A 26,547-nucleotide genomic window follows, 5' to 3' on the forward strand; every position below is an offset into this window, starting at 1 on the left:
GCAATTCTCTGTGCTGGCTGGGGAATTCTGGGAGTTAAAATCTCCTCCTCACATCTGAAAATGGCCACGGTTGGGAAACACTGATTTAAAGCGCTCCAACGGGGACTTTATATTCTCACAACTATAGTTTCCTTCACTTCCCTGAGAAGATCTATGACTGTCTCACAAGCACAGAGCCCATGACAAGGATGCCTTGAAATAATAACAAAGTTGGAAGAGACCCTAGAGGTCTTCTAGTCCAACCCCCTGCTCAGACAGGAAACCTTGTACCATTTCAGACAAATGGTTGTCCAGTCTCTTCTTAAAAACTTCCAGAGTTGGAGCATTTACCGCTTCTGGAGGCAGGTTGTTCCACTAGTTAATCGTTCTAACAGGAAGTTTCTCCTTAGTTCTAGGTTGCTTCTCTCCTTGGTTAGTTTCCATCCGTTGCTTCTTGTCCTTCCTTCGGATACTCTGGAGATTAGCTTGACTCCCTCTTCTTTGGGGCAGCCCCTGAGATAGTGGAAGACTGCTATCATGTCCCCCCTCGTCCTTCTCTTCATTAAACTAGACATACCCAATTCCATCAACCTTTCCTTATGTTTTAGCCTCCAGTCCCCTAATCATCTTTGTTGCTCTTCTCTGCACTCTTTCTAGAGTCTCAACATCTTTTTTACATCGTGGTGACCAAAACTGGACGCAGTATTCCAAGTGTGGCCTTACCGAGGCCTTGTAAAGTGGTATCAACACTTCATGTGATCTTGATTCTATCCCTCTGTTAATGCAGCCTAGCACTGTGTTGGCCTTTCTGGCAGCTGCAGCACACGGCTGGCTCCTATTTAAGGGATTGTCCACTAGGATTCTGAGATCCTTCTCATAGTTGCTAGCAAAAGACTCCACTTTGAAGTGGGTCAATTCGCTATGGCCAATTCACAGCGGCCATCTCACCCCGGAACAATTTTAACAATTCAATTACTGAAACTAATTTCAAAAAGTAATTTTGATTTTTGTCACTCACGTTCCGTCTCGTCCCTCCTTTGGCATCCTTTCTTTAACAATTCCATTCCACGGCAAGTCGTCGCAGACCCGCTCTGCTTAGCCCAAGCAGAGCAAGGAAAGAGAGAACGCTGGATTCAACCGGCACCATCCTTGCACACCGCTATAGTAAGTTAATACCGCATTTCTTTATTTTACACAATTACAAATCTACAAGTTTAACATACGTACAGGAGTATACAAAAGAGCCACATGGCCCAGGATGCACGACCAAAGGGCTGTGTCGATCCCCATTTTATTTTTCCTCCACTGAACTCAAACCACTGGGCTTTGTTACCTGTCTGCCCACAGAGAGGTGACAAGGATGCAACAGGTGGGCGAGGCAGCCTGGACTGGTGGGTTTCCAGGCTCACCGCTGCAAGCCTGGGATTGTGTGAAGTGGAAGAGTGCCGTCAAGTTGGCGTTCAGCGTAAACGCTGCCTGTTGCTTCATTCGTGACGAGCAGCAAGGAAAAGACTTTGTTCCCCTCTTCCTGGCACCAATATGGTCCCAGTTAATTCACCGGTGGAGCAGGCCTGTTCCTCAGCAAACCGCCGTCCTTTCCAACAGAACTGCAACTAACCAGCAAAATCCCGGGCCAATTTTTTTTTTAGACCGCAGTGCAAACTCCATTTCTATTGAGTTTTCACCTGTTCGCCAAATTCTCCCTCGATAACGTTCGTTTTCTAAGGATAGGACTCTGGATTTTGGCAGGCAGGAAAGGCCCCCAGCTTTTGCTAAATCCTGCAAAATCCAAGTTGCTAAGATTCGGCTGAACTGGGGGAACCTCACTCCCTATTTAAGAGGTCCGTAAGGGAGCGTAAGTGCCCTGGCCTGTCTCTCGTTCCCTGTCCCTTGTTTTGATTTTCCCGAATTTGTACTTCTTGTTTTGACGAGTAAAATAAAGGCTCGAGGCAGTCCTTACGAAACACGACAAGAAGGAATTTCTCTTTCCAACGGCTACATCTTTCCTGGGGCTGGAAGCAAAACGCAGGGCTCCGGTTTTCCTCGGCCGATATGACCGATTCGCAGAAGCCGAAGAAAACGCCTCTTAATTCTTTTAACAAAAGAGACATCAAAGCACCACCCCAAAAGAGAGAGAGAGAGAGCCCTTCCGGCCTTAATAATTCTCCATAAAAAGGCTGTCCTCTCCTTCTTCTTTTAGGACTCGTTTGTGTAAAGTGTTTTTTTTGTTTTTAAAGGCGAGGTCAGGGATTTCCCGGGCCCTCTTTGCGTGTCTCCTTCTCTTAGAGGCCACGGAAAGATTTTTTTTAAAAAAAAACTTCTCTTAAGAGGCCCCAATCTGGCTTTTCCTGTCCCTTTTTTGTCACTGCTGTTCAGATGGCATCACCCCCATACCTGCTTCTTATGCTGTGACACTGGGTTTAGGTCCAAAGGATTGGGGAAAGTCTACCTACGTTCTCCTCCGCCTCAAGAGGCATGGTACAGTCCAAAACGTGTGATCCAGAATGTTGGCTGGGCCCTCTGTCCAGAAACATCTGAACAGCTACTTGAAGGCCAAGCAAAGGTTGAAGTCCCACCAGCTTTGTGAGTTGAAGTGGTCTTCAGAAGTACACAAGCACAATCCAAGCCCTGGAGAAAGGCACGGTCCTTGTGGCACCAGCCCTGAGCTTATCCAGAATAGAAGGTCAACAAGCACGTGAGGAATACAACTTGCTGTGGGTATCCTGGCCTCTTCTCCAGAATAAGCCAGTCTTGGCACAGAGCAGAATTCAGCGCCACTGTTTTTAGAGAAACACAAACAGAGGTGAAGTCTAGATCCTTCCAGGAAGTGGATCTGGAAGCTGTGGCTTTCTGGAGGACCTCTTGAGGTCCATCCTTCGGCCCGAAGAGCACGGCGGGGCTAATCGGCTGTCCACCTCAATGCCCAGCTGTCCAGCACGCTCTTGGCTGAATGCCATACTCAACTGGTGCCCAGCTGGCAAAGGGAGCGATGGGCCAAGAAGGACGGTTCTTACTTCTTAGGATGTTTCGCTTCAGCTGGTGGCTTCAAAAGATAGCCAAGAACTTGCCTGTCCAAAGGAGTGGAGGCTGGATAAGGACACTTGTGAGAGAGGCTTTTGCCGTGGGAAGTCGTGGAGACAATACGCGGGATTCAGTGGACCTTCATTTTGGGGGAGAACCCTTCATGCAGGTAAAGAAAAGCTTCATTTTTTTCGTCGGGGAAAGTCTTGAGTATCGCACATCGAACCCGGGCGATTAGGATTGATTCCCCCCCCCCCAGCTTCGATGGCAACAGATCAGTTTGAAAGATCTATTGGGGGGGGGGAGGTCCAACTTTTAAGATTTGTGGACTTCATCTCCCAGAATTCCCCAGCCAGTTGAAGCCCAGCAGTCTTAAAAGTTGCCAACATTGGACACACACACCCCCCCGGATCTGTTCTGCGTGTCAACGAAACTTCTTTTTCTGTTGTTCCCTTTCTGGCTAGCACGGGGAGACGTTGAAACGAGATCTAGCGAGAATTAAATTCCGCGAGAGAATTAAATTCTGCCTTCCGCCACTTTGGGGTTGAGACAGACAACCGAATTGCTTGCGGACGTTCTCAAGGTCCCGAGATCCCACGTCGCTCCTTCAGAGGAAAACCGCAGGAACACCACCGCTTTCCCCGAACAGGCGCGCCGCGTTCTCCTCTTTTCACCGGGGGTGGCAGACGGAGGACAGAAGGTGGTCTTGGGGGAGAACAACTGCGCCCTCCCCCCAGCCGGCCGGAAGATCCAACAAAAAATTGGGACCTTCCTTTCTTCCTTCAGCCCTAAGGAAAGATCTGGAGTTCAAATTTGGGCGCCCACTCCAGAGCGCTCTTGACCACCGCCACCGCAGCCGCCCCCAGCATGACCGTCAGCCCCATCACGGCCAGCTTGACGAAGCGGTTGGTCCTGGGCTTGGTCGCTAAGAGGGACTTGGCTCTCTCTTCCAACCGGAGTTGCTCTCGGAAGCGCTGGCGCAGGACGGTGTCCGGCCGCTGTTGGGAGGAAGCCAGCTCGAAGTCCTTGAAGGTGGAAACGGCCGTCCTGCGGGGGGGGGGGAAGGAAAAGAAGAGGAGGGGGTGAGGGGCTGCGGAGCCTCCGAGGGGGCCGTCTTTCTCGCGGGTCGGGCGTCAGTTGTGCAAAAGAGGAAGTCCTCGGCTTACGGCCCTGCGTTTTAGTGACCGAGGTTACAACGGGCACGGGAAAAAGCAATTGGGGAACGTTTTTCACATTTAACGACCCTTGCAGCGTCCCCAGTCATCAGAATTAGGACGCCTGGCAACTGATTCATGTTTATGATGGTGGCGCTGTGATTTCGCGAGCTTCCGACAAAGTCCACGAGGAAGCCCGATTCACTTAACGACCGAGTCACTCACTGAACAACCGCAGGGATTCAGTTAACCAGGGAGGCAAGGAAAGTCTTAAAAACGGGGCTTAAAACTCACTGAAAACAACGGTCCTGCTTAGCAACGGGAATTCTGGGCTCCATCGTGGTCGTAAATCGAGGACTGCCCCCCCTATGAGGGATGTTTGCTTCTCCTCTTTTCTCCTGGAAGCAATTCTTCCTTTATTTTTTGTTTTTTGCACAGCTGAGGGGCCGAGGGTGGACCGTGACCCAAAGTCCTGCAATTCCCCATCCTTCTGGAATGCCCCCCCCCCCGTGGAACCTTCTAGAAATGGATGAGGAGCTCGGAACGGCCCTCCCCTCCCCTCCTCTCTCTCTGCTCTCTCCCAAGGGCAAGCAGCAGATGGGGGGGGGGTTGCGGACCCCGCCTGGCCTAAACTTCAGGGGAGGAGACCCCTCCTCACCTCTCGGCTTCCAGCTGAGCGGCTTCCTGGGCAAGCTTGGAAGGTGGGAACTGAACGAAGAGGTCGCCGGCCCGACTGATGAGCATCTCGTAAGGAAGATCCTGGGGGATCTGGGAGAGCAGGTGGTGGACGGAAGCCATGTCACAGTCGCAGGCCAGGACCTCTGGGGCCCGATGGAGCACAATCTGCAAAGGGAAGCAGCGGCTCTGGAACTCAGGCCGGCCTGCTGGCAACGCCGACGTTTCCCCCTTCCGGGTATGTGACCACAAGTGGGTTGAAGGCCCCCACCCAAGCCCCTTGAGTGGGGGGGGGGGAGGAACTGTACATGGCTGACATCGGTTGTATTTGCAGCTTGGGAAGGGAAGGGAAAAAGAAGGGAAGGGAAGGGAGGAAAGAGTAATGGAGAGGAGGAGAGGAAGGAAGGAAGGATAAAGGGTAAGGTGAAAGAAGGAAGGCAGGAAAGGGAAGGAAAAGGAAAAGGAAGGAAGAAAGGAAGAAGAAGGAAAAAGGGAGGGAGGAAAGAAAGAAGGAAGAAAGGAATGGGGAAGGAAGGGAGGGAGGACGGGAGGAAGAAAGGAAGAGGGAGGGAGGAAGGGAGGAAGAAAAAAGGGAAGAGGAAGGGAGGAAGGAAAGAAACAAGGAAAAAAGAAAGAAGGAATGGGGAGGAAGGGAGGGAGGAGGGGAGTAAGGAAAAGGAAGAGGAAGGGAGGAAGGAAAGAAAGAAGAAAAAAAAGGAAGAGTTAAGGGAGAAGGAAAGAAAGAAATGAAAAAGGGAAAGAATGAAAGGGGAGGAAGGAAGGAAGAAAGATGGAAGGAAGGAAGGAAGGAAGGAGAAGGGAAAAGGGAAGAGGAAGGGAGGAAGGAAAGAAAGAAGGGGGAAGAAAGGAAGGAAGAGAAGAAAGGGGGAAGGAAAGAAAGAAATGAAAAAGGGAAGGAAGGGATGGAGGAAGGAAGGAAGGAGAGGGAAGAGGAAGGGAGGAAGGAAAGGAAGGGGGAAGGAAGGAAGGAAGAGAAGGGGAAAGAAAGAAATGAAAAAGGGAAGGAAGGGATGGAGGAAGGAAGGAAGGAGAGGGAAGAGGAAGGGAGGAAGGAAAGGAAGGGGGAAGGAAGGAAGGAAGAGAAGGGGAAAGAAAGAAATGAAAAAGGGAAGGAAGGGATGGAGGAAGGAAGGAAGGAGAGGGAAGAGGAAGGGAGGAGGAAAGGAAGGGGGAAGGAAGGAGAAGGAAGAGGAAGGAAAGAAAGAAATGAAAAAGGGAAGGAAGGGATGGAGGAAGGAAGGAAGGAGAGGGAAGAGGAAGGGAGGAAGGAAAGGAAGGGGGAAGGAAGGAAGGAAGAGAAGGGGGAAAGAAAGAAATGAAAAAGGGAAGGAAGGGATGGAGGAAGGAAGGAAGGAGAGGGGGGAGGAAGGAAAGGAAGGGGGAAGGAAGGAAGGAAGAGAAGGAAGGGGGAAGGAAAGAAAGAAATGAAAAAGGGAAGGAAGGGATGGAGGAAGGAAGGAAGGAGAAGGGAAGAAGAAGGGATGAAGGAAAGGAAGGGGGAAGAAAGGAAGAGAAGGAAGGGGGAAGGAAGGAAAGAAATGAAAAAAGGGGAAGGAAGGAAGAGAAGGAAGGAAAGAAATGGGAAGGAAGGAGAAGGGAGGAAGCAAGGAAGGAAGGAGAAGGAAAAGGAAGGGGGGAAGGAAGGAGAAGGAAAAGGAAGGGGGGAAGGAAAGAATGAAAAAAAAGAAGGAAGGGGAAAGAAAGGTAGGAAGGGGAAGAGAGGAAGGAAGGTGGAGGGGATGGAGAGAGGAGGGAAGAGAAAGAAGAGGGAGAGGGGAAGGCCCTTAATGAAAACCATAAGCCAGAGGCTGCTATGGTTCAGGTCCTCCTTTGGGGGTCTCTGAGAGGCTCCTGGTTGCCCCCCCCCCACACCCTCTGGGATCCCAGGACAGAGAGCAGCACTGGTCCTGTTCTGAATGGCTCCCCTCCTCCTCCTCCTCTTCCCCCTCAATGCCTGGCCCCAACAACCCGTGTTCCCTGCGGACACCCACCACGGCGGCAAAGTAGATGGGCATCAGCGGGTGGCAGGCCAGGAAGAAGTCGTATAACCGCACCACGTGCTTGAAGTCCGACAAGACGTGCCCGAACCAGGTGATCAGCCAGCTGAGGGCGAAGATGGTTCCCACTTCAGCTCTGTGCAAAAAAATATTGGGGGGGGGAGGGAGGGGGGAGAGAAAGTTAAATATAAAAAGCAGCCACTCGGGAAACAGATCAGACCCTTTTTTTTTCCTTTCTTCAGAGTGTAGATGTCAACGCTGCTAAGATCGGATGTTCTCGCTTTGACAATATATGAAGATGCAGCCAATTTCCTCCTTAACTTGTGTGTTACTTTTAGAGTTAGAATTAGATGATACTGGGGGGGGGGGGGGGAGAGGAGGAAGAATGTGCATGGGAATTAGTTAGACATCACAACATCGTAGTAGAGTGTTTTTCAATAAGAAATGATAAGAAATGCCAGGCTGGAGAACTGGAGGGAAGGTCTGCCTTTCAAACTAATGGGAGAATGTGATTTATGACTGTTAGAGGAGGGAATTGTGCTTTGATACTATGTGTTTAGGGGAGGAGAATTCAGATTTCGGCTTCGACCATGTACGTGCCGATGCCGTGCAACTTGAATAAAGATTCTTTAAGGTAAACAATGCCTCGAAGTTCTTTGAAGAGTTTCCAGAAGTGGTGAAAGCTCCAACACTGGAAGTTTTTAAGAAGAGGCTGGACAACCATTTGTCTGAAATGGTATAGGGTTTCCTGCCTGAGCAGGGGGTCATACTAGATGACCTCCAAGGTCCCTTCCAACTTTATTATTATTTATTATTATTATTATTATTATTATTATTATTATTATTATTATTATTATTATTTATTATGGATCATCGCACAGTCAGCCAGATGTTCAGACTGGATTTGGCATTTTGTCTACCTATCGAGTCCTTACCCAGGATCTGGGATAGGCAGATGTGGGTGTTTGATGGTATTACAGATATTGTTATTATTATTATTATTATTATTATTATTATTATTATTATTATTATTATTATTATGGATCATCGCACAGTCAGCCAGATGCTCAGACTGGATTTGGCATTTTGTCTATCTATCGAGTCCTTACCCAGGACCTGGGATAGGCAGATGTGGATGTTTGATGGTATTACAGGTATTGTTGCAGGATGGAAGCAGTTCCTATATTATTATTGTTGTTGTTGTTGTTATTATTATTATTATCTGTCAGAATCATGACAGTAGATAAAGCCGCAACATAACAAATTCTTTTCCTTTAAAGGGAAACACACATTGAGCCTAAGAAGAAGGCGACAGATGGATCCCCAGCTTCTCCCGGCCCCCAGATTTACGGTTTAAATTTTGATTACATGAACGTGAGGAGGCTGCAACAGCCGTTAAGTGGGAAAACTGGTCGTAAGTCACGGTTTTCAGCGCGGTTCTAACTCTGAACGGTCACTAAACGAAGGATTGTCAGTCGAGGACTACCTGGACTTGGAAAAAAAAAACAACCTAAAACTTTGTTTACCTCTGCATGAAATCGTGGAGATCTGGGTTCACTTGGTCTATGATGGGCATCAGGTAATTTAAAATGTGTCTGGTGTTCTCCATGGTCGGGTCCATAAAATCCCTGCAAACGACGAAGGATTAGCCAAGTTAGAGTGCAACAATGGTGAGGCACACAGATATACACACCACAAGCATCTTGCATATGAGGGATCCCCAACCTCTGGGCTGTGGACTGGCACCGGACCGTGCCTTCCAAAAACTGCCCCTCCGTGGAACCCTAGCGCCCAAATATTGAAGACTGCTGGACTAGGAGACTGGGAGGCTAAAACATATGAAGAACGGTTGCTGGAATTGGGGATGTTTAGTTTAATGAAGGACCAGGGCGGATATGATAGCAGCCTTCCAGTATCTCAAGGGCTGCCCCAAAGAAGAGGGAGTCAAGCTATTCTCCAAAGTGCCTGAAGGCAGGACAAGAAGCAACGGATGGAAACTCATCAAGGAGAGAAACAACCTAGAACTAAGGAGAAATTTCCTGACCGTTAGAACAATTAACCAGCGGAACAACCTGCCTCCAGAAGCGGTGAATGCTCCCAACACTGGAAGTTTTTAAGAAGAGACTGGACAGCCATTTGTCCGAAAGGGTATAGGGTTTCCTGTCTGAGCAGGGGGTTGGACTTGATGACCTCCAAGGTCCCTTCCAACATTATTATTATTATTATGGATCATCGCACAGTCAGCCAGATGTTCAGACTGGATTTGGCATTTTGTCTACCTATCGAGTCCTTACCCAGGACCTGAGATAGGCAGATGTGGATGTTTGATGGTATTACAGGTATCGTCGCAGGATGGAAGCAGTTCCTAGTAAGGCTGCCTTTTGCAATTGACTAATAGCGAATTTGTCAGTGCCGATGATGGTATTCAAGTGGTGCTCCAGTTGTTTTGGGATTGCACCCAAGGCGCCAATGACTATTCGTACCACCCTTGCTTGCTTTTGCCACAGTCTTTCTATTTCTATTTGTAGGTCTTTGTATTTTGTTATCTTCTCCAGTTCCTTCTTGTCTATTCTGCTTATTATTATTCTGCTTATTATTATTATTGCAAGAAAGATGATTAGGGGACCGGAGGCTAAAACATACGAAGAACGGTTGCAGAAATTGTCCAGATCCTCCTGTATCTTAAGCCTGTAACTTCTGGAGTGTTGGCTATTCCTGCCGGCTTGGTGTCGTCGGCAGATTTGATGAGTTCCCCATCTATCCCCTCATCCAAATCGTTGATGAGATTTCATTAAATTAAGCTGCAGTGTTTCTCAACCTTGGCTGCTGGGAGACGGGTGGACTTCCACTCCCATTCTGGGAGTGGAAATCCACCCGTCTTCCAGCAGCCCAAGTGGACAAAGGCTGGGGAGGGGGGGGGGAAGAAAGAGCACCTGAGGTGATGGGTTGAAAGTTTTTCCACCAAGGTGGCCGCCAGTCTGTCCCCCACCACCAGCAGAAAGGTGACCACGATGTCATGGTATCCCTGGTAATAGTGGAGTTGTGCGTTGCGTTGCAGAACCTGGAGGATGCAGTCGATCAGCTCCTCCTGGAGACCCTCCCTCTGTTCATCTGGCATGTCTGGGAAGAAAGGGAAGAGAAGAAAAGAGACGGAAGTGAAGCAACAGCCGAAGGAAGATGCTTACCTGAATCCTACGCTCAGGAAGAACCGCCAAGCTGGGACCGATGGTCTACAGGTCGTCCTTGACTTACAACGGTTCAAAGTTACGACGGCGCCAAAAAGATGGTGTCGTCACAGTGCTTTCCCCTCCCACAACGAAAATGAAGATAGCAGGGGGAGAGCCGTGCTAGTGTACAGGCAAGTCCTTGACTTACAACGGTTCATTTAGTGACTGTTCAAAGTTACAAACAGCAAGTTAGGACCGTTTCCCACACTTACGCCCGTTGCAGCCTCCCTGCGGTCCCGCGATCAAAATTCGGACGCGTGGCAACCGACTCGTATTTATGACTGTTGCTGTTTTGCGAAGGTCATGTGATTTCCCTGCCTCCCCCCCCCTTTTGCAATCTTCTCACAAGAGGGAAGCCAGATTCATTTAACGACAGGGCGGACTAAACTTATCCACTTTGGCGATTCGCTTAACGCCTGCGGGAAGAAAAGTTGCACAACGGGGGTGAAACTCACTCTAACGAGTATCTCAGCGACAAATTTTGGAATCTGTCGTGGCCAGTTTATTCTATTCCATTCCATGATTCTATTCTATTCTATTCTATTCTACATTCTATTCTATTCTGTAATTCTATTCTATTCTATTCTACATTCTATTCTATTCTATTCTATAATTCTATTCTATTCTATTCCATGATTCTATTCTATTCTATTCTATAATTCTATTCTATTCTGTAATTCTATTCTATTCTATTCCATGATTCTATTCTATTCTATTCTATTCTATTCTACATTCTATTCTATTCTATTCTACATTCTACATTCTATTCTATTCTATTCTATTCTATAATTCTATTCTATTCTGTAATTCTATTCTATTCTATTCCATGATTCTATTCTATTCCATGATTCTATTCTATTCTATTCTATTCTATTCTACATTCTATTCTATTCTATTCTATTCTATTCTACATTCTATTCTATTCTATTCTATTCTATAATTCTATTCTATTCTGTAATTCTATTCTATTCTATTCTATTCCATGATTCTATTCTATTCTATTCTATTCTATTCTACATTTTATTCTATTCTATTCTATTCTATTCTATTCTATTCTACATTCTATTCTATTCTATTCTATTCTACATTCTACTCTATTCTATTCTATAATTCTATTCTATTCTGTAATTCTATTCTATTCTATGATTCTATTCTATTCTATTCTATTCTATTCTATTCTATTCTATTCTACATTCTACATTCTATTCTATTCTATTCTATAATTCTATTCTATTCTATTCTATTCCATGATTCTATTCTATTCTATTCTATTCTACATTCTATTCTATTCTATTCTACATTCTACATTCTACATTCTATTCTATTCTATTCTATTCTATTCTATTCTATAATTCTATTCTATTCTGTAATTCTATTCTATTCTATTCCATGATTCTATTCTATTCTATTCCATTCCATTCTATTCTGTTCTATTCCATTCCATGATTCTATTCTATTCTATTCCATTCCATTCCACGATTCTATTCCATTCCATGATTCTATTCCATTCCATTCTATTCCATTCCATATTTTCTATTCCATTCCATTCCACTCATTCCATTTCATATTTTCTATTCTATTCCTATTTTGTATTAATTCAGCCTGGCAATCCAATTTTCATTTGGATTTTGTACTTTAATCTTCTGAATAAATAAGAAAATTGATGGAATAAAGTCATGACAGTTGGGAAGCAGATCACAATGTGCCTGGACCCAATTTTACCATCTTTTTTTGGGGGGGGGGAATTGCTAAACAAATGCAGCTGTTGTTAAACGAACCTACTGCTATCTATGGCGTGTGTATTTTGTGCCAGAAACCAGAAATAAATGCTGGTTTTTGGCAAAACCACTTCATATTGTAGTCACTTGTCCACAGAGCATTGCAAATGGCTGTCAAGGTGTTGCTGAGCACCCAAAATGCACCCATGTGGGGGGGGGGAATGTTGTAACTAGGTCATAAATAGATTAGGGGGAATGTGTCGTATATAGAAAGTCCTTGATTGTTGTTGTTAGTTGCGAAGCCGTGTCTGACCCATCGCGACCCCATGGACAACATTCGTCCAGGCCTTCCCGTCCTCTACCATCTTTCTGAGTCCATTGAAGCTCATGCCTCCTGCTTCAGGGACTCCATCCAGCCACCTCCTTCTCTGTCGTCCCCTTCTTCTCTTGCCCTCCATCTTCCCCAGCATCAGGCTCTTCTCCAGGGAGTCCTTCCTTCTCCTTAGGTGGCCAAAGGACTTGAGTTTCCACTTCAGGATCTGGCCTTCTAAAGAGCAGTCGGGGTTGATCTCTTCTAGGACTGACCGGTTGGATCGCCTTGCAGTCCAAGGGACTCGCAGGAGTCTTCTCCGGCACCAGAGTTCAAAGGCCTCCATTCTTTGGCGCTCGGCTTTTGTTATGGTCCAACTTTCACAGCCATACATTGCACATCCTTGATGTGCACCCACAATTGAGCTCAAAGACAGTTAACCAAGAGAGTTAAATGAGTTTTGTCTCATTTTAGGACTTTTCTGGCCAAAGCTGTTAAGGCAGTCACTGCAGTCGTTAAGTTAGTAACACTGCTGTTAAACAAAGTTGGCTTCCCGCACTGATTTGGCTAGTCGCAAAAGGGGATCATGTGATCCCGGGACACAGCAACCGTCACAAATGTGAACCAGTTGCCAAGCATCCAAATCTTGATCCTGGGTGATGCTGCAACGGTCGTTACGTGTGTGAGAAACGGCGACAAATCAATTTTTCAATGCATTTGTGGTTTCGAACGGTCCCTGAAGGAACGGTTGTAAATGGAGGGCGTGCTGTGTTCAAATGGTTGCTAAGCAACTGGTCACAACTCGAGGACTCCCTGAATTCAGAGAACATCCAACTCTCCTTTGTTTTCTACAAAAGGACCTTGGGAAGGACCCAAGAATTAATACAACCACGCAACAAATAGCAGGCTGTGGCAGAAGCGTGCAGGTCATCCCCGATTTACAAACCACAATCCAGCCCCAAAATTTCCACCGCTAAGTGAAACATTTGCTAAGTGAGTTTCACCCCATTTTACGACCTTTCAGTGAATCCCTGCAGGTGTTAGGTTAAGAACACGGTTGCTAAGTGGATCCGGTTCCCCTTTTCTTTGCTTGTTTGAAGGGCGCAAACGGGAATCACAGGATCTTGGGATGCTTCAACCGTCATAAATACGAGTCAGTTGCCAAGCATCTGAATGTTCATCACGTGACCACGGGGGGATGCTACAGAGGTCAAAAAGGGGCAAATGTCCCTTTTTTCAGCACCGCTGTAACTTCAAACGGTCACTAAATGAAACCGTTGTAAGGACTGCCTGTAAGCATTTGGCTTCACTGGAAGAAACGGCAACAAATGAGTGCCGCTTTAACCCAGTTAATTTTGCAGGAGTTCTCAAGGTCAGAAAGAGGATTGACTAAAAATTGAGACAGACTAATTAGGACATTGACTGTCTATAAAGACTGAATATCAAAATAACCAGGATATGTATAAGCTAAAAATTATGGATCAATGTAAGAAGGTTATTTTTATTGAATTGATGTAATAAGAATTGTATTAGTTTAAACATGAGACAGGAAATACTAAGGGGAAAAGAGAGGAGATATTTAATAGGATAACTTGTACTAAACATACTTATATGTCACTGAATTATCGATTAACTGTAAAATTAGAAAATCAACAAAACATTTTTTTTTAAAAAAGACTGACTGATCAAAATACCTGGCGGGAAACGCCGGAGGGATCGCCTCACATCCAGCAGGACTTGCTGATAATCTTTGCTTTTTTCTCGAAGTTCTTCCTCTAAGAGAAACGGCAAAGGGTTTTATAATTAATGATAATTAAAAAAGAAAAAACGGGAAGCTAAGAAAAGACATTGTTAAACCGTGAAGATTTCAAGCCAGACAGGCTTTGCCTTCTGATAGCTCTTAAAAAGCAGAAAAGCATAATATCATAAACCAGGGATCTTCAAACTTGACCCTTTCATGACTGGTGGACTTCAACTCCCAGAATTCCTCAGCCAGACTATCTTCAGGGTTACTAGGGAGTGGGTTTTACTCTTTGTTTATACGCTAGCTGTCAAACTCGCAACGTCACGTGACGTGTTGCGACGTATCGCGACTTTTTGGCCATTGCTGACAATGGGATGGGAGCGGTTTCGCTATGATGCATCCGGCCCGTGGACCGGCATTTTGACACCCCTGCATTAGTGGCTTGCCCTGTCCGTGTTGGTAGGAGTGTTTTTGGCGGTTCCTTGAATAGGTTGTTGTTTACTGTTGGCTTGTTGGTCTGCGTTGGCAGTTCCTTGATTGTCCCAACCCACTCCTTTGCAACACCGATGATGTTATCTAGCTGGGTCATGAAATGTCTTCAAGAAAACAACCAGGCTCCGAGAGCACCAGGGATCACCACAGTCTTCTTCCTCTTCCTCCTCCTCCTCCTCCTCCTCCCCACATACCCCATTCTCTTCTAACACTGAAGATGTTACCTCGCTGGGTCATGAAATGTCTACAAGAAAACAACCAAGCTCAGAGAGCACCAAGGACCCCACAGTCTTCTCCTTCTCCTCCTCCTCCTTCTTCCTCCTCCTCCTCCTCCTCACATACCCCATTCTCTTCTAACACTGAAGATGTTACCTCGCTGGGTCATGAAATGTCTACAAGAAAACAACCAAGCTCAGATAGCACCAAGGACACCAGAGTCTCCTTCTTCTCCTTCTTCTTCTTCCTTCTCCTCACATACCCCATTCTCTTCTAACACTGAAGATGTTACCTCGCTGGGTCATGAAATGTCTTCAAGAAAACAACCAAGCTCAGAGAGCACCAAGGACCCCACAGTCTTCTCCTTCTCCTCCTCCTCCTTCTTCCTCCTCCTCCTCCTCCTCACATACCCCATTCTCTTCTAACACTGAAGATGTTACCTAGCTGGGTTATGAAATGTCTTCAAGAAAACAACCAAGCTCAGACAGCACCAAGGACTCCACAGTCTTCTTCTTCTCCCTCCTCCTCCTCCTCCTCCTCCTCCTCCTCCTCCTCCTCCTCCTCCTCCTCCTCCACCACCACCACCACCACCACCACCACCACCTCACATAACCCATTCTCTTCTAACACTGATGATGTTACCTAGCTGGGTCATGAAATGTCTTTAAGAAAACAACCAAGCTCAGAGAGCTCCAACGACTCCACAGTCTTCTTCCTCCTCCTCCTCCTCCTCCTCCTTTTCTCCCCCCCCCTTCTAGCACTGACGATGATGTTGCCCAGTCAGGTAATAAAAGAAGAAAACAGCCAGGCTCAGGGAACACCAAGGACCCCCAAATCCACAGATGGAATGTCCTTGGTGCAGAGGGACCCGCGCCCCGCCCCCGTGCTCCGAGGCTGGGCAGGTGGAGAGAACGGGAGGGCTTCACCTGGCGGAGGCAGCAGGTCGTCGGTGTTGACATTGAGAAGTCTGGGCCATACTTTGCAGCGGATCTCGTCCCTGAGAAGGCCACCTTCGCTGATCGCCATGCGCCGGAGGGGGGCAATGTCGACAGGCTCGCTGTCCAGGACCTGGTAGATCTCGGCTACCTTTCTCTGTTGCTTGGCCTCCGAGTCTGAAAGAGACAGAAACCCCCATCAGTCCAGGGCCTGTTCTCCCACCAAGCAGAGCAGGCCTCAACCAGCCTGGCATAGTGCCAGCCTAGGAGACGGTGAGTTCTAGTCCCGCCTTAGGCATGAAAGCCGGCTGGGTGACTTTGGTCCAATCACCAGGAGAAGTTGAGTTCTAGTCCTGTCTTAGGCATGAAAGCTGGCTGGGTGACTTTGGACCAATCACCAGGAGACGGTGACTTCTAGTCCCGCCTTAGAAATGAAAGCCGGCTGGGTGACTTTGGGCCAATCACCAGGAGACGGTGAGTTCTAGTCCTGCCTTAGGCATATGAAAGCTGGCTGGGTGACTTTCAGCTAATCACCAGGAGACGGTGAGTTCTAGTCCCGCCTTAGGCATGAAGGCTGCTGGGTGACTTTGGGCCAATCACCAGGAGACGGTGAGTTCTAGTCCTGCCTTAGGCATATGAAAGCTGGCTGGGTGACTTTCAGCTAATCACCAGGAGACGGTGAGTTCTAGTCCCGCCTTAGGCATGAAGGCTGCTGGGTGACTTTGGGCCAATCACCAGGAGACGGTGAGTTCTAGTCCCGCCTTAGGCATGAAAGCCGGCTGGGTGACTTTGGACCAATCACCAGGAGACGGTGACTTCTAGTCCCGCCTTAGAAATGAAAGCTGGCTGGGTGACCTTAGGCCAATCACCAGGAGGCTGGGAGTTCTAGTCCCGCCTTAGGCATGAAAGCCGGCTGGGTGACTTTGGTCCAATCAACAGGAGACGGTGAGTTCGAGTCCCGCCTTAGGCATGAAAGCCGGCTGGGTGACTTTGGACCAATCACCAGGAGACGGTGACTTCTAGTCCCGCCTTAGAAATGAAAGCTGGCTGGGTGACCTTAGGCCAATCACCAGGAGGCTGGGAGTTCTAGTCCCGCCTTAAGTACAAAAGCAAGCTGGGTGACTTTAGCCCATTTATTCTCTCTCAGCCCAACCCACCTCACAACGATTGTTGTGGTAAAACAGGAGGAAGAAGGAATATTAGGCCCGCTGGCCACCTTGAGTTATTTATAAAGTAATAAAGGCAGGATAAAAATCTAATAATAAATAAACTCAGCATCAAAAGCTGAGAAGGGAAGTCCAACAGACATCAGTCTAGCCAGCTGACCAGAATTTTGAAAATGAAGTCACGTCCTTGCTTCATAACCTGAACACCGACTGATAAAACAATTGTTAGAACAATTAACCCGTGGAACTCCTTGCCTCCAGAAGCGGTGAATGCTCCAACCCTGGAAGTTTTTAAGAAGAGACTGGACGGCCATTTGTCTGAAATGGTCTAGGGTTTTCTGCCTGAGCAGGGGGTTGGACTAGATGGCCTCCAAGTTCCCTTCCAACTTTTATTATTATTATTATGGATCATCGCACAGTCAGCCAGATGTTCAGACTGGGTTTGGCATTTTGTCTACCTATCGAGTCCTTACCCAGGACCTGGGATAGGCAGATGTGGATGTTTGATGGTATTACAGATATCGTCGCAGGATGGAAGCAGTTCCTAATAAGGCCGCCTTTTGCAATTGACTAATAGCGAATTTGTCAATGCCGATGATGGTGTTCAAGTGGTGTTCCAGTTGTTTTGGGTTTACACCCAAGGAGCCTATGACTATTGGTACTATTATTATTATTATTATTATTACAACATTCTCACTTCAGAAGGCTGTTTTAAAAAGATAACACCTACCTTTTTTTGAAAAAACAAAACAAAAAACCATAGAGATTTATATTGAAAGGTAAAGAAGCCAAAGAAATACTGAGAGGTAAAAAGCATGCAATGCACCCAGAAATTTTGCATTTAAAGCACGAGTGCCCTACATATGTAATCAAAGCCAGGAAAAAGTTGGGTAATCCTTATTTATTTCACATGCCTCATTATTCACCAGGACAAGGAAGAAACTACTGGGGGGGGGAGCCACACAATCACCTCAGTGAGTTCAGAACAAAATAGCGCAACCTGTTTGTTTTTAAAGCCTTCTTTCATAACAGCCCTTTTACCTTACTGCATATCTAAGGGGCGGTTTTAGAATTCGTGCTCAAATAATCTGATTGGGAGACTTTAATTTGGTGACGCTCTCGTCATTCGGCTTGGATCAAACACATCCTACTGACCGAAACGATCTGAATTGTTGATATGGGAAAAAAAGGATCTTGGATTATGCAACTGAAGAGCTTGCCTGGCTGCGTGTGGCACATTTTACAGGTTGTAAATTTTACTGGCTTTAAAGAATATTCTGCTGAAACACATCTAGATACCTGGCCCAAATACGTTTCAGAATTAGTAGGCTAAACAAAGGGGAAAAAATAATTATAATAATAATAAAGTCTAATGGTCTCTAATGCAAATTATAAAAGGGCAAATAGAGAAGAGCAACAAAGATGATCAGGGGACTGGAGGCTAAAACATACAAGGAACAGTTGCTGGAATTGGGTCTGTCTAGTTTAACGAAGAGAAGGACGGGGGGGGGGACAGGATAGCAGTGTTCCAATATCTCAGGGGCTGCCCCAAAGAAGAGGGAGTCAAGCTCTTCTCCAAAGCCCCTGAAGGCAGGACAAGAAGCAACGGATGGAAACTCATCAAGGAGAGAAGCAACCTAGAACTAAAAACCTAGAACTAAGGAGAACAATTAACCAGTGGAACAACAATTAACCAGTGGAACAACCTGCCTCCAGAAGTGGTGAATGCTCCAACACTGGAAGTTTTCAAGAAGAGACTGGACAGCCATTTGTTCGAAATGGTGTAGGGTTTCCTGCCTGAGCAGAGGGGGTTGGACTAGATGACCTCCAAGGTCCGTTCCAACAACTACTACTACTACTACTACTACTACTACTACTACTACTACTTCTTCTTCTTCTTCTTCTTCTTCTTCTTCTTCTTCTTCTTCTTCTTCTTCTTCTTCTTCTTCTTCTTCTTCTTCTTCTTCTTCTTCTTCTTATTATTATTATTATTATTATTATTATTATTTTCTCTTTTATTGTGTTAAGCACCAATTTTTTTTAAAAAGTGACAGATGTAAAAAGACAAGGAACTTCAGAGATCCTCTAGTCAAACCAAATCGTTATTTGTTACATAGATCAGCCTAATCCATCCCTGATAGGCAGAAATCCAGCCTCTCTTTAAACTAGTGGTTTTTCAACTTGGGGGCTTAAAGACAGGTGGACTTCAGCTCCCAGAATTCCTACCGTCGTAACTCAGTTTTTTCAGCCCTGTCACCATTTCAAAGGGTCACTAAATGAATGGTTGTTAAGTCGAGGACTACAGGACTTACAACAGCTCACTTAGAGACCTTCCAAGTTACAACGGCACCGAAAATGAGCCGAGGTGGCGCAGCAGTTAGGGTGCAGTACTGCAGGCCACTTTAGCTGACTGTGTTCAGCAGGTCAGCGGTTCAAATCTCACCGGCTCAAGGTTGACTCAGCCTTCCATCCTTCCGGGGTAGGTAAAATGAGGACCCAGATTGTTGGGGGCAATGTAAATATATATATACATTGCTTACTGGTGTACACCGCTTAGAGAGTGCTTGCACTTAAAGCGGTATATAAGTCTCATAAATAAATAAATAAATAAAATAAAAGAAGTGACCCAGGATCACGTGATCAACATCCAGACGCTCGGCGAGCGGTTTCGTATTTATGACGGTTGCAAGTTGTCCCAGGGGGGGTGTCACGCGATCCCCCCCTTTTGGCGACCTTCTGACGAGCGAAGTCAACGGGGAGGCTGGATTCACTTAACCACCGTGTTGCTAACTGAAGCACTGCAAGGATTCGTTTAAGAACCCTGGCGAGAAAGGTCATCAAACGGAGCAAAAAAAACCTCCCTTAACAAACGTCTCGCTGAGCATTGGAAAATTTTGGGGGCTCCGCTGTGGTCGTTAAGCCGAGGACTCCCTGGATCTGTTCAGCGCAAGGCAGCTGCGGGAAAGGGCAGGCTCAGAGGCCAAAATGGAGTTTGACTGACATGTGTTTTGTTTTTTTTCTTTTTTTTTCCTCTCTTTTTTCTGACATTTCGTTTTGGACACCTTCCTTCTCCTCCTCCTCCACCTTGAACAAGGCTTGTCTGTCAACTGTCTGAACGGACCCTTTACATTCGGCTTCACCAACCTCAGCTGCAGAATCCAAGGTTTGTCTGTTCGGCTATCCGAGCAAAGCAGGGAACCATCGGCTTCGTTGATTAAAAAAAAAAAACAGAACCAGACTTCCAGTGCGGGAAGTCCTCGACTTACAACAGTTCCTTTAGTGACCGCTCAAAGTTACGACGGCACAGGGAAAAAAAGGGACTTGGGACCTGTTTTCACCCTTACGACCTTTGCAGCAGTGATTAAAATTCGGACGCTTGGGAACCGACTCGTATTTATGACGGTGGCCGTGTCCCGTGTGTGTGTGTGTGTGTGTGTCACGTGATCCCCTTTTGCGACCTTCTGAAAAGCAAAGTCAACGAGGGAAGCTGGATTCACTTAAGGACCATGTAACTAACTTATCGGTTGTAGTGACTCCCTTAAGTGGCGAGGAAGGTCGTGAAATGGGGCAAAAATTCGCTTAACGGCTGCCTCGCTTAGCGACAGAAATGTTGGGCTCAGTTGTGGCCACTGGTCAAGGACTACCTGTATAAGGAGCCCTGTAATAAATAAGGATAAACAATAAGAGCCTGGATCTCCTTTCCATGACTTAAAACGATTCAAAAGACACTTCATGTATTGCGGTTGCAGAATTCAGATTTTTTTTTTTTTTCTGGCTGCAGAATCCGAGGCACAGATTCCCAGTGGCTCCTGCTCAACCTTTGGGTGCTGATGTCTGACTTGATTCTCCCTTTCGGTCAGAATACAGCTGGAAGGCACCTTGGAGGTCATCTAGTCCAACCCCCTGCTCAAGCAGGAGATGCCATACTATTTCAGACAGGGGGCTGTCCAGTCTTTTTTTTTAAAAAAAAAGTTTTATTGTTTTTTAACAGAGTTCAATAATAGTTATTCAACAAAAACGTGTTGTCTGAGTATCTTATTCACTAATACAAATTAAATTCCTAATCCCTAAATCTTTTCTCTAACCATTGATAAAATACGTCCCGAGTTTGAAAATATTCTTGTTTCTTCTTTTTCCTTCAACCTTAAAGTGAGTCTGTCTGTTTCCGCACAATCTAGTATTTTGTTTTTGATTATTTCTTCTTCAGATGGTATTTCTTCGTTCTTCCAATATTGTGCAGATATAATTCTTGCCGCTGTTATCACATGTAGAATCAAATAGGTACTTTGCCTATCACGTTTTTCTGGCATTATACCTAGTAAAAAAAATTCAGGTTTATCATCTATGTCAGTGGTGGCGAACTTATGGCACGGGTGCCAGAGGCGGCACTCAGAGCCCTCTCTGTGGGCACGCGCGCCATCGCCCCAGTCCTGGGCCTTCAGCTGGGTTTTATAAAACCTTTTCGCTTGAGACCTCCGCCGCCGTGTGCAAAAAAAAAAAAAAAAAAAGGTTCAATCAATTTCAACTTCTCGCGGAGAAAAAAAAGATCTTGCAAAGTTGGAATGGATTGATTGAACTTTTTAGTCCCACCCAGTTTGCCGTTACCACCGCAGCCATGCCCACCCAATGGGCCACACCCACCCGGCACCCGACAATGCATAAGTGGGTTTTGGGTTGCAGTTTGGGCGCTCGGTCTCTAAAAGGTCTAAAATCCCTGGTCTATGTGTTTCTCTAACGTTTTTTTCTAACCAAGTGTGGATTATTGTCCAATATCTCCTTGCTTCAACACAGTCTTTTCTTAAAAAGCTCCAGCGATAAAGCAGCGACAACAGACATTTGCGGTCGTAAGTCCAGGACTACTTATAAAATCAGCCAGTTTTAACCCCCTCTTTTTCTCCTGGGACAGACTAAAAGGGAAGGGAAGTTTGTTTCGTTTCCAGCATCAAAGCGAAGATGTTGTTCCCCAAGGCGAAATAAGGGATGTTGTCAAAGCACAGGCAATTAAAATAAAAGAGAAATGAGATAGAAATAAAAGGATGGCTCGTTAAAAGCATTCAACCTTAAATGTGTGTATTTTAAAAAGCAGGCGAGGTTGAGGAGGGAACGGTATTCACCCAAGGAAGAGGTATGTGAAAAAGATCGGCCGATGAGAAATAGTATTTATTTATTAGATCAGTGTTTCTCAACCTTGACCATTTGAAGGCATGTGGACTTCAACTCCCAGAATTCCACAGCCAGCAATGCTGGCTGTGGAATTCTGGGAATTGAAGTCCACATGCCTTAAAATGGTCAAGGTTGAGAAACACTGTATTAGATGGTTACCCCACCTTTGTAAATAACTCAAAGTGGGTTACACAGCTAATACAGGCAGTCCTCAACTTACGACCACAATCTTAGTCCCTAAGTGAGACCCCCGGTTTAGTGAGTTTTGCCCCATTTGATGACCTTTCTTGCCACAGTTGTTAAGTGAATCATGACATTTGTCAAGTGAGTAGTGAATCTGGCTTCCCCGTTGATTTTGCTTGTCAGCAGGTCGCAAAAGGGGGATCTTGTGACCCCTGGGAGACGGCCACCGTCGTAAATATGAGTCAGTTGTCAAGCATCTGAATTTGGATCACCTGAGTAGGGAACGCTGCAACGGTTGTGTGAAAAACGGTCATCGGCCACTTTTTTCCAGCCCTGTCGTAACTCTGAATGGTCACTAAATGAACAGTTGTAAATCGAGGACTACCTGGACTCCATTCTCCTCCTCCTTTTTATTTCAACTGGATAGTCGACAGTTATTAAAAACTCTGGCCAGTTGCTCCTCTGCCAAGACCTGTGGATATAGCTATAGTTCAACTCATAATCGTTCGTTTAGCAACTCTGCTGAAGAAAATATATAATAATAATGATGATGATGATGTTATTGTTGTTGGAAGGTCATCTAGTCCAACCCCCTACTCAGGCAGGAAACCCTATACCATTTCAGACAAATAGCTGTCCAGTATCTTTTTAAAAACTTCCAGTGTTGGAGCATTCACCGCTTCTGGAGGCAGGTTGTTTCACTGGTTAATTGTTCTCACTGTCAGGAAGTTTCTCCTTGACTCCCTCTTCTTTGGGGCAGCCCCTGAGATATTGGAAGACTGCTATCATGTCCCCCCTTGTCCTTCCCTTCATTAAACTAGACATACCCAATTCCAGCAAGTGATTGACAACTGATTGACAACTCACACCCATCGTAGCACCTTAGAGTCAAGGGATCAAAATTCGGGCACTTGGCAACTGGCGTGGATTTGTGACAGGCACACCATCCCAGGTCAGGGGATTGCCACCTGCAACTTTCCCAGCAAGCAAATTAAACTGGATTCGCTGAATGACCACATGATTTGCTGAATGGCCAGGTAATCTTCTGAATGGTTGCTTGATTTGCTTAACAATGCTGGCAAAAAGATTGCAAAGTTGGCTGTGACTCATTGAACAACCAGCTTGCTTAGCCAGAGTAATTCTGGTCCCAATTATGTACGAAAGTCGAGGAATACCTGCATTTCCTTAGCGTAGAAAGGAGTCGGTGCCTTTTGAGTTATCAACCCACCCTCTGATGATTACAGGGACTGAAATGGTTATTAAACCCAGCCAAACACCTGGAAATTGACAACTCTGTTCTGTTGCAACCAATCTCTAAAAATGCAAGCAGAGCAAAACAAAACACAAAAAAAATCCTGCTGAAATGCAAATCTCCTGACGTTATGCTGATTTCAGCTTATGCTGAGGAAGTGCTAGTTGGTTTATACAACTGTGTGTTAGTCACTTCACCTTCCTTTCCAGCTAAATTGCTGGGGGGGGGGTCCTAAAGAGCAGAAGGGAAGTCCCTCCCTCCCTCCCTCCCTCCCACACACACACACACACTTTGGCATTTGCAGGAGGCAATGCTCTTTCTTTCCCCAAACATTGCCTTGGGGGACAGCTGGGGATTGGATTTCTCCCCCGTAAAGTATGCCAGGGCCAGCAAAAATAAATGGTCACATAGGTTTGCTACTTGATGTGTGTCTGTGTGTCTGCCTGCCTGCCTGCCTGCCTGCCTGCCTATCTATCTATCTATCTATCTATCTATCTATCTATCTATCTATCTATCTATCTATCTATCTATCTATCTATCTATCTATCTCTATTCTAAGTCTTTCTCTCTCATATTCTATCTATATCTATCTATCTATCTCTTATCTATATCACATTCTTTCTCTCTATCCATCCATATCTATCTATCTATCTATCTATCTATCTATCTATGTCATATTCTGTCTCTCTCTCATATTCTATCTCTATCTATCTATCTCTTATCTATATCATATTCTCTCTATCCATCCACATCTATCTATCTATCTATCTATCTATCTATCTATCTATCTATCTATCTATCTATCCATCTATCTATCAATGTCATAGTCTAAGTCTCTCTCTCATATTCTATATCTCTCTATCTCTTATCTATATCATATTCTCTATCTATCTATCTATCTATCTATCTATCTATCTATCTATCTATCTATCGTTACCCCCTCTATCATCTATGATCTATCTACTTGCTATCATCTATCAACTATCATCTATCTCTATGTACCCCCTCTATCATCTATCATCCTATCTACTCCATCTTTCTATTCCATCTATCTACTCCATCTACTCTATCCATCCATCCATCCATCCATCCAGCATCTCTATCTACTCCCTATCATCTATCATAATCTCTCTCTCTCTCTCTCTCTCTCTCTCCCCTCTATCATCCATCATCTCTATCCACTCCGTCATCCATCCATCCAATCTACACACATAAATATATATCCATACCCATATGAATTTATCTCTCTTGGTAGTCCTTAACTTACAACAGTCCTTGACTTACAACTGTGGTCGTAAGTCAAAGACTATCTGTACGGTGGTGAAAGTTGGGTCTGATAGCACTTTTTCTGAGTAATCGAGTTTACGAAAAGGTAAATTTTTGTTTTATCAGCTAAAGAGTATGATGGGTGATGGGCATTCTAAATGTGATAAATAAATAAATAAATAAATAAATACAGGCATTCCTCAACTTAAACCTTACTCTTTTAGTGACCGTTCAAAGTTACAACAGCCCTGGGAAAAAAAAGACCGATGACCTTTCTTCCCACTTGTGACCGTTGCAGCATCGCCCAGGGTCATGTGATCGAAAATTCAGCCGCTTGGCAACCGACTCATACTTACGACGGTCGCAGCATCCGGGTGGGGTGTCACGTGATTCTCCTTTTGCAATCTTCTGACAACCAAAGCCAATGGGGGGGGGGGAAGCCCGATTCACTCAACAACCAAGTTACTGACTTATCGACCGCCGTGATTCCCTTAACAACCGAGGCAAGAGATTGTAGTAAACTGGAGCAAACCTCGCTTAACCACCTGAGTAGCGGGAATTTGGGGCTCCACTGTGGTCCGAATTCAAGGACTACCCACATGTGTGAGTTGTGTTTTTTGTGTGTATGTGTGTACACCCCCATACGTGTATGTAGATAATTATTTACAAATATAATCAAGCAGTGTTTCTCAACCTTGACAATTTGAAGGCATGTGGACTTCAACTCCCAGAATTCCACAGCCAGCAATGCTGGCTGTGGAATTCTGGGAGTTGAAGTCCACATGCCTTCAAATTGTCAAGGTTGAGAAACACTGGATAGGGTTTCCTGCCTGAGCAGGGGGTTGGGCTAGATGACCTCAAAGGTCCCTTCCAACATAATAATAAAAATAATTATTATTATTAATAATAATAAATAAATTTACAAATAACTCAAGGCAGCACCCCTATCCCACACTCCTTCCTCCTGTTTTACCCACAACAACAACCCTGCGAGGTGGGAAACCGCAGGCGGCCTTCAAGAACAGGACGACATTAGATTGGGGAAGAACTGGAGCCTTCCCATCGGCTCATACAGGGGAGCGGGACTTTTTAACAGGCGGGGAGGCTTGCCCGGTTGAATTTCCGCCTGTTTGTTTGCCTGCTTAAAAAGAGGCTAAAGGGAGGGGGGGTCAAACCAGGCCCTCATTGCCCGCCTCTTGGTGGAGCCGCCTCTTCTGATTGGCTCCCGCAGCCCCGTCAGAGGAGAAGCGGGGCGGGGCCTCGGCCCGGCCACGCCCCCTCGCTTTTCCTCATAGCATCAACTTTTCCCTCAGCGAAGGCCTCGCGTCCTCTGAGGTGGCCGAGCGGCGGGCGGCCCTGCTCCGGCCCGAGGCGCCCGCCTACGTACCTCGCTCCGCGTTGTGATGCAGCCGTGGCGGCCTCGGCTGGGTCATGGTCTCTGACCACCGCAGAGGCTCATCCCGGCGGCCTGCCGGACTCCGTGTCTTCCTTTTCCCCCCTCTTCCACGCACACGGTCCCGCCTTCCGCCTACGTGACCGCCGCCGCCACCAATCGCCTTGGCGGGACAGGCTGCGGAGGCGTCAGCAGGCGGGCCTTACCTTCCCCAGGCGCATGCGTCGGCCCGCCCATCTGTGATTGATAAAGCCGGGTGGAGATGGAACTTTCCTAGAGAGAGAGAGGGAAAAGGGTACAGGGATGCGCAGCGGAAGCGTCAGGGATGCGTAAGCAGGATCATAGAGATAGAAATGTAGACTCGATTCTCTGCTTTAGTTCGGATCCCCTACAGATAGTTGTCCACTTAGTGACCGTTCGAAGTTACCGCACACTGAAAAAAGTGACCTACGACTGTTTTTCACACTAGCAATCGTTGCAGCATCCCCATGATCACCTGATCAAAATTCAGACACATAACCAGTGGTGGGATTCAGCCGGTTTGCACCACTTCAGCAGAACCGGTAGCTAATTTTTGGTTGCCCAGGCCCAGCATGGACTTCCGGAAGCGGCATCCACACAGAGAACCGGTTCCC

General features: G+C 46.1%; 1 protein-coding gene across 1 annotated transcript; it reads right to left on the reverse strand.

Annotated features, from left to right (window-relative positions):
- Positions 1-1,143: 1,143 nt before the first annotated feature.
- Positions 1,144-26,061, reverse strand: TBC1D20 (TBC1 domain family member 20). Its single transcript, XM_039364759.1, has 8 exons — positions 25,907-26,061; positions 15,481-15,666; positions 13,797-13,877; positions 9,781-9,967; positions 8,374-8,475; positions 6,842-6,983; positions 4,813-4,997; positions 1,144-4,047 (listed from the first exon to the last, which is right to left on the reverse strand). The coding sequence occupies exons 1-8, from the start codon at positions 25,950-25,952 to the stop codon at positions 3,789-3,791; spliced, it is 1,188 nt and encodes a 395-aa protein (XP_039220693.1). The 5' UTR covers positions 25,953-26,061; the 3' UTR covers positions 1,144-3,788.
- Positions 26,062-26,547: the final 486 nt, after the last annotated feature.

This window comes from Crotalus tigris, unplaced genomic scaffold, assembly GCF_016545835.1.
Source record: "Crotalus tigris isolate CLP2741 ecotype Arizona unplaced genomic scaffold, ASM1654583v1 scf7180000019844.519500, whole genome shotgun sequence".
Classification (NCBI taxonomy): domain Eukaryota; kingdom Metazoa; phylum Chordata; class Lepidosauria; order Squamata; family Viperidae; genus Crotalus; species Crotalus tigris.

Bases quoted from the DNA above. Each gene is read 5' to 3' on its own strand.
- TBC1D20 (XM_039364759.1), bottom strand. From the start codon at position 25,952: ATGACCCAGCCGAGGCCGCCACGGCTGCATCACAACGCGGAGCGAG. The intron at 9,968-13,796 runs GTATTTTGATCA...CTTTCTTCCCAG, and splicing joins CCTCCGGCGTTTCCCGCCAG to ACATGCCAGATGAACAGAGG. The intron at 4,998-6,841 runs GTGGGTGTCCGC...TTCCCTTTGCAG, and splicing joins CCATCTACTTTGCCGCCGTG to ATTGTGCTCCATCGGGCCCC.